At 36.0% G+C, this 8,503-nt stretch overlaps 1 protein-coding gene across 1 annotated transcript in view; it reads left to right on the plus strand.

Annotated features, from left to right (window-relative positions):
- The window catches only part of LRBA (LPS responsive beige-like anchor protein), a 357,700-nt gene that overhangs the window by 138,833 nt on the left and 210,364 nt on the right, over positions 1–8,503 (plus strand). Inside the window, 1 exon segment of the mRNA XM_056489737.1 lies at positions 7,476–7,642. Coding sequence (XP_056345712.1) covers positions 7,476–7,642 — 167 coding nt within the window.

Genomic DNA, 8,503 nt, shown 5'->3' on the forward strand with positions numbered 1-8,503 from the left:
GGCAAGGAAATACTTTGCCAGCAAACCTGTGTTTGTCCTATTTAGCAGTGTTGCTCAAGGATATGTACCAGGTGATCATTCTCCACTGTGAGAGGCTGCAAAGGTCCTGAACTGTCAGACATCAAAATCACTAAATTAGCTTTTGGAGCAGCCATGGTAGAAGCTGGTGAGGACAGATGAGCTACCTTTTGGGTAATAAATTTGTGTTTGTAAGGACAATTACATGTTTTTAATTTTTAATTTTTTTTTTAAATTTTCCCACAAAGCCTCATAAGTGACTTCTTTAGAAGCCCAGTCCTAAAAAACCATGTGGTATCCAAAGTAATTATGTTTATTAAAGATATGCTTGTCACTGGTATGAAACCCATCATAGCAAGATAGGAAATTATTATGCCTCAATGCTTGTTATCTGAAATGAAGGTGATCTCTCTGTTCTTTGTTCATGAATTGATAGATTTTGATACTTTCTCAAACTTCTGGATTAAAATCAGAGTTGTGTTCTGAATCCAAGACACTAAACAGGGAAAGCTGAAAAGTGCTTGAGGGGAGTTATGTAGAAAATAGAACCAGAAACACAGACCCAGACTGCAGGGATATCTCAAGGGGCTAATCTTTCTGCCTTTTGCAAAGCTGGAACTTTACATAAGCTTGGAAACTGTTTATGAAGAGGTTTTTGGCTAGAAATGAGTTTTCTTTGCATATGTTTTGCAAATTTATAAGGAAATTTAGTAAGTGTGATGTAGCAGGAATATCAAGCAAAAATATAACAAAATCAAGAAAGGCATGTTGGCTATTTTTGCTTAGGATTCTATCAGTGTGACTATTTATATAATAGGAAACCTACATAGAAATACATTCCTCCAAGGTAAGTGTTGAGACCATTAACATAAATCAGGTGTTAATACTGATCTACCTAAGTATTTATAGCTGTCTCTTTGATAGCTATAGAAGTTAAAGAATTTTAAGTCATGCAAATACCTTTCACTTTTTTTTTTTATAGCCAGAAACTGAAGCCACATTTATAGTGACTTTATTTGGAACTTAATTACAAATAGCACTTATGAGGGTATTTTGTAATATGGTAAAAGGTACTTTGGAGTAAGTATTTTGTATTATCCTTTGGTTTATCTCCTTGTCTGAATTGTTCTAGCTTTGTTTTCCCACTCATTGAGAATGTCTGTTTTTCCTATGTTTTAAGGTATTGTAGTTTCCCTACTTCCAGAAATGCCCATAGCATGATAAATTATTCAGAATGAATCAGATACAAAACTTGTGAAAAATTTCTTTTTATATGGTACCTTTAAGGGCTTCTTGACTAGTAAGTTGTGTTGTTCAAAAATCCTCACTGGTGTTACCTGCTCTTAGAGACTTCATTTCAGGTTTAGCTGTGCCATCTGAACTGCATGTGACTTTCAATCTGTTCAGGTGTCACTCCTGTGCCAAGTCTTGGTGCTGTGGATTGTAAAAGAGCTGTGCTGGCAGCAGGGTGTCTGGAAATCTGAATCCTGGGGAAGCACTCATTTGGCTGCTGGGGCCAAAACTGCTGAACTGCTTTGTTCCCACCTTCAAGGCAATGGAAATCCTTTCTGTGCCTCAGTGCAATGAGGCATTTGGAGAGGTGGTGGTCACAGTAAGAGAATGAATGAGGGCATTCCAGAGCTTTGTATTTGGCCCACTTCAATACTTACATGTTTTCAGCTGATTAAAAGGTATTTTACCCTCTTTTAAAAACTTAGTTGCATAGAAAGGATGATATGAAAACCAAGTGAAATAACACACCAGTGTGACCTTAATTTGGCCCTCATTAGGAATGTCTAGTGAATCCTTAGATTATGTAAGTATATGTCATTTTTTGGACAGAGTGGGTGTTCCTTATAAAATAAGAGAGTGTGTCGGTTGCAGAAGTTCTTAGTGGATTTAATTTGCTTGTTGCACTAGGCTAGAAATACAGCAGTAATCTCTGTGGTGGTGTTGAAGCCACTGAATGTCACAAGGGTGATACAATGTGCTTGGGGAATGGCTGAAGAAATTATCCCTGGCTCCTTTGCTTAACATCAAATCTGAGAGCACAGAGCCACCTCTGCAGGAGTGCTGAGCTCCACTGTTTCTAGAGCATAGGGAATGGTACTTGGATTTTGTGCAGGAGTGCTGAGCTTCACTGTTTCTAGAGCATAGGGAATGGTACTTGGATTTTGTGCAGGAGTGCTGAGCTTCCCTGTTTCTAGAGCATAGGGAATGGTACTTGGATTTTTTCTAGCTTGAAAAATGCCTTGTGCTTAGAAGATGTGAATGGAAAAAATGTTAAATTTATTGCCCAAGTGTGTTGCTTTTAGGCTCTTAGACTGTTTTAAACTAGAACAGCCTGGAGGGACTGCTAACAAACTGGATTTGCAAAAGAGGAAGGGAGGAAAGTTCTTGTCCTAGTGCATGATTTGAATGTAAAATGTTTGGACATAAGTACAGTAAGAACAGGTCCTTGGGTTTAAAAAGAACATGTGTCCCTGGATATTGTTTATGCCAGTGGTTAGCAGTGATGTTTAGAGAGTTAGAATAGTGTAGCAAATCCCAGTTTCTAGCAAAAAGGAAGAGAGATCTTGTTTGTGCAAAGCTTTGTCTTTGATTCTGATCTGAGGGTGTTAATGTTGCACAAATAATATAATTTAGGTAAACATCAAAGAAAAAGGCTGAAAAAGTGGTGCTAGTGGACACTGCAGAAGAAATCTGATTTTATTTGTCTCTACTTTTCAGTATTTCTTTATTCTGACATCTGCTCTTTTTCCAGCTGAACTCACAGTAGTTTGTCTCATTTACCTACTGTACTAAATTGGGTTCATTTGAAAGATGCAATCTACGTAAAAGTGCTGTTCCTAGTGTTTATTTGGGTTTACTAAAGCTTAATTCTGTGAGACTTTAAGGTAAAAAATAAAGCTGTTGACTCAGCACAGATTAAAACCAGATGTCTCTTGAGATCCTTGCATTTCTCTCTAATCACAAACCCAAATTGATTGTGGTAGATTTTTTTTTCTGGTCATGACCATAGTTTTACCAGTGTTTGGTGTGACTGCATGCTTTTTTTCCTCCCCTGTTATTTTAAATGCACTTTTTTTTTTCCCTCCCAATCAGGAATATCTGGCTATAAACCTACTTTTTTTTTTTTTTTTCCTTTTTCATTTTCCTCCCCATGCCCCATTTATATTACAAACACTTGATTTCAATGCAGATTCTTTTTAATGTTGAAATCAGATAAAAGGCTGGAAAAGTGGATAAATGAGGTTAGGAAAACCACGGGTTGAAGAGATGAGAAGCCATTGCATTGTGTTCAGTCCATTAAAACAAGAAGAAATAGAAGAGATACTTTGATAAGTGTTCTGCTGGTGTTAACCTTGATGGCTATTATCGGGGGGATGATGCTATATCTATTTCATTGGCTTAGGCTTTTTTCATGCTGAGAGAAATCAATACTTGGAGTCGTTGGATGACAGAGGCATCACTTCAGAATTGACGGTGCCTGTCAGACGTTGTCATTGGTTGACTTTTGTTCGCTGTTGAGGTTTTAAGCTTTCATTTTTCTAAGTCTTATTCAGGAATCTTTGTAAGATTTCCCTGGGTAGCATTTTTTTAGTCCAGACTTTAAACCTCAGGTCAGAGGTCAAGTGCAAAGATCTGTGAAAGCAGAGGACTGAGGAGCTCCTTCATTTACTAAAATATCTGTATTTGCAGGGAATTTGCATTACTGCTTTATCCTATGGATGACTTTTCCTCCTAAGTGACACCCTCTGAGACAGGCTGTTCACAAAGCCAATAGCTTTTAGCTAAATTAGACAAAGGAATTGGCATATGTAAAAGTGTTCAGTGATCTCAGAGATGAAGAATAAAAATATAAAGGTGCAACATTTCTTTTAAAAACTCTCCCCTATTAACCTTTTGAATCGCTTGTAGAAAGCATTAGATTGCAATTTTGGGGCTGCAGAGGTGCATGGTGCAGGTGGTACCATGCAGAGAAAATCTTTTACTTGACGTTTTTGTAAAGATCTAAGATAAAATAGTTCTGAAGACTAATTTAATCCTGCTCTTCATTAGAATATAGACAGGCATAATAGACTAACTCACCCTGTCACTGTTTCTGGAATATTTCCTGCATGTAGAATGGTCTGTGTTTTCATATCTATAACTTGCTTTTTGGAGGACCCTGTGGCCCTTCAGAATTCCAGTTCCTTAAAAGTGAATCTTTAGATAACTTATGTGTTCAAATGGCCTGCAGTCTTTCCCAGGAAGAGAATGTTCTCTGATAATGGCAAAACAAAGGATTTTCTTTTATCCTGGATGAAGGGCTGGAAAACAAGGATCTTGCCTCTATTCCATGCTTAATACAGTTCCCCTTTGTAAAACTTTCAACAATCACTGAATTTTGGGGGTAACCTGTGAGGTGTGTACATAAAAATGCATTTTTTCCTCCTTTCAACACTGTTTCATCCTAAGTGTGACTTTAGTACTTTTGTGATTACAGTTCCATTGCACATTTGCCCAAACATAACAAAAATAATGTAGATCAAGGCAGCAGTGGAAGGAAGGTTTGACAACTCTGTTTAACTGTGTATCTTAGTTGTAAAACCATATTCTGGCATGACAGGGTGCACACTGCAGGTGCAAGAGATCAAACACTGAAAAAAAAATAAAACCGTGAAAATACATTTTTGAGATTGCGCACAAACAGAAATCAAGCTGAATTTCTATTTTACATAAAGTGAATGGTTTGGTTTAATGTGAAGTATTGACTGTGTACCAGTCCATATCCTGATACTGCATCTTTTTAAGCAGTGCATCAGGTGAACCTGGCATCTAGAAAACTGAAAATGAACAGAAATAGGGACTTTGTAGTGCTTTCAGAATAGTCTAATTTCAGAATAGTGGTAATTGGCTACTTTAGGATGGCTCTTTTTCTGATTCTTTTGATGGAACCAGTCTTCTTTCACTCTTTTATTCAAAGTATTTGAGAGTGAGGTGGAGAAATAACTTCTATTTTGCTGTATATTTGGTATATATTGAGGGTATAAACTGAACCACTGAACAACTGGTGAGACACCTGTATGGTCAAAGAGAAGGCTGTTCTTGCAGAACTTTCTTAGGGTTAGTAGCTATATACCCAAGTGACAGATACCTGGTGAAACTGTGGTTTCTTTCTGTTTTTGTTTGTAAAGTATATATTGTTAAGAGTGTGCAATGGTTAAGAGTTCTTCCTAGGGTGATGTTATGATTTTGTGGGATTGCTGCCTGTGGGAGCCTCTCAGTTTTGGTGTATAATTGCAAAATTTTATTCATATTAAGTGATGAATTTCCTGAAAAGTGTAGTTCTATTTGCAGTTTATAACAGGCTGCTTATGTTTTCATGGAAGTTGTCAGGACAATAAAATACCATTTTTTTTCTTAGTTTGTCACAGCTACATTTTGAAAATCCTTGTTGGTATTTTATGAAGAATGTGTTAAAAATCACATCATAAAGAGACTTTTTTTAAAGAGGTACAAGTTCATTATATCTTTTACAAAACATTCTAGTTTGATTTCCATTTTATCATGTTTTAAGGTCAAATGTGACTTTAATGTTCCATAAAGAGACAGAGATTGATAATGGGGAAAGAATAACCCTCTAATGTGATTTATATCTATGGATTTTATGTCAGATATGAAAAGTTGCTGTTCAAATTGTAAAGGAGGATCCATTAAAGAGCACTTTAAAACATTTTACTACTTAGCTTACCTTATTCACTTGTTTTTAGGATTCTGCCCTTTCAGGCAACTTAAAAATAACAGCTTGTGAAACATTTACAAAGTGCTGAAGAGAAATTGGAATCATCATGAGTGCAAAATAGTCCAAGGTATTGGAACAGACAGCTGTGTTCAGAAAGAGCTGGAAAAATCCTGTTTAGTGTTGGGTATGATTTAGTCATCTTATACTTTTGTGAAGAGGGGTGGCAGAGTGTTTCATGTAGGAATACAAAAGACAATTTTTGATGTCTCATTAACTTGGAAAGTTAGCTGCTTATTCTTCAGTCCTTCTGGTGTCTGCTCATCAGGTGAGCATTGCTGTAAAGTGTGGGGAAATGCTAAGGAAATACCTAAATAAATGAAAATTGTTAGAATGGTTTTTTAAAATGTACTCATCTGTTAGTATGTTTTTGTTGTCTAATGTCTGTGAAAATCTACAAAAGACCAAATTTTTTGTGGTTTTTTTTCACATTCTTTCTATCCTTCTGTTACTTCATATGACATATATATTTATATACACATATATAAATAGCATTCATAGCCTGCTGATTTTTTTATTTGCAGCAAGTTTCGAGGGCTTGTACATATGTATAAGGTGTTGGTACTGTTTTAAACATAAAAAGCATATGATGTTGTGCTGATATCTAACCTCTGAGAAATAATTGTTGTTGTGTCTGCATCAGCTGTGCTTCACAAAGGAAAAGCAATTTTTTTTGTTGTTAGGCAGACATTTGTGTCCATTCCACTAACTAGATCATAGAATAATCCAATCATTGACAAAGGCCAAAATGCTTTGTCTGGCATATGTGATCTGTGGAATTGCCAGATGAAAACTGAAATTACAGAGAGTGCTGAAGTGGAGAAAAGCCTTTATTGTTTATATCAATATTTGAATTTCTTTTGGGTTTTTATGTACAGCAAAATGGGGTTTTGGCTAGGGGGTGATAAAAATTTGATGCCCGTTTTTTGAATCCTTTATTAACAGACAAATTTTCAGAAGGTCAACAAAACCCAAAACTATGAGACAATGTTGTAACAAAGAATCTCTCATAGTTCAGAGCTCTTATTTGCTAGAATTTTCTTCTGAGCAGGTTGGCAAGAGAAGATGTTTATACAACAGGTGCAATACTGCTGGGAAAGTTACTGACTTTCCCATGCTGGCCTGCAAATGTTGTTCAACTTTGAGAAGCCACTTGGTAAAGATTGATTTAATCCTCAGATGCATTTTGTTTCCTGTCTATCTGAAAAAAGGTGGATTTTTCTCCTTAACTTTCGTAGATATATATTTATATAAGCAACAGCAAGCAGTTGGCTCCCCAAATCTAATCAAGAGTCATGGGAATGGAATGATCAGCTAGTTGACATTCATTATTCTGAAATTTGCCATTGTTTTTATAAAGCCATTCACTTTGTTACAGGCATAACCACTTTTATATATGTTTCATTATGCAGTCTGGTCACTAAAGTGTTGGCTTTTGCTAGATTTTACGTGTGTGTGATGTGGTTAAAGAATTAATGGAAACCCAAGATCCTCTGCTTGGCTCTCTAGATGGATTTCCTGTAGGCAGGGCCTCAGTTTTCAAACCTGGAACATGGGGTTAATTGTTCTCTCTCAAGGGTTTTGTATAAGTAATTAACTAGGAAGTGCATCAAACTTCCTTTGGGTGGTGTAACTAAAACACAGATTAATAAAGTACTTATTTTCTTGCCAGTCACTGTGTGCCCAGTACTCTGCAGACAAACGGGAAGAAGAAAAAATGTGTCATCATTTGATCACTGCAGCCAAGTACCGGGACCAGGTGACTGCAACACAGCTAATACAGAAAATTATCAACATCCTGACAGACAAGCATGGAGCCTGGGGAAGCTCTGCACCAAGGTAAGGCATTTTTGAGGTGTTGTGAAATATTTTTGTGAAGCAGTGATCCAGTGATTTGACATATGGTTAAAGGTAAGTGAGATTTTTTAGGTTTTTTTTCAAAGTAATAGAAAAAGGGTGAAACAAATGTGTCAGTGTTTAGTATGGGTGAATGGCAGAGAACTGGTTTTGTTAGAGGAGCAAAAAACAGGATGAGTCTCTTGTAACTTTGAACTTTGCTGTAAAAGTGTGATAGAATTTAGTTTGAGTGCTCTAGCCCTATTATTTGTTATTTTGAAAAAAATTTCTAGAATTAAATGCTTTCTTATACTACCTTTCTTCTTGTCTTACATGATTCAAGCTTGAACCACAGTTCAGTAAATTGTTTTCTTTTCTGCCAAACTTTAAACAAACCAACATCTATTTGAGTTACAGGGAAATGGTGAGATTTGTATTAGTAATTTCAAGGTAAAAACAGTACTGCCATATTAATTGAGAATTAATTCTTTTTGGAATTCCCAGCACATACCTTCATTACAGTGAGACTTGTCTAACTTCTTTAGCTGGGACTTGTGCCTAAGTTTCATTTGCAAATCTGAAATTCAAGTTCAAGTCCCTGTACTATAACCTTAATTAATACTTGCAAATACCTGGAACATATTTAGTCTAGAACATTGCTGATTATACTCATGTATACTTGAATGTAGTGGAATAACAAGCATGAGAGAAATACATGAGTAGATAACAAGCTCTTTTCCCAAGTAACATTTATTCATTGTTCAAGGACTACTTGTCTTCTGGAAAGAAAAAATTAATTCCTAAGCACTAATAACTTCTATAATACACAGAAACAACAAAAATTTTATGAATAAACTTACCTGG

Source organism: Oenanthe melanoleuca, chromosome 4 (assembly GCF_029582105.1).
Source record: "Oenanthe melanoleuca isolate GR-GAL-2019-014 chromosome 4, OMel1.0, whole genome shotgun sequence".
Taxonomy (NCBI): Eukaryota; Metazoa; Chordata; class Aves; order Passeriformes; family Muscicapidae; genus Oenanthe; species Oenanthe melanoleuca.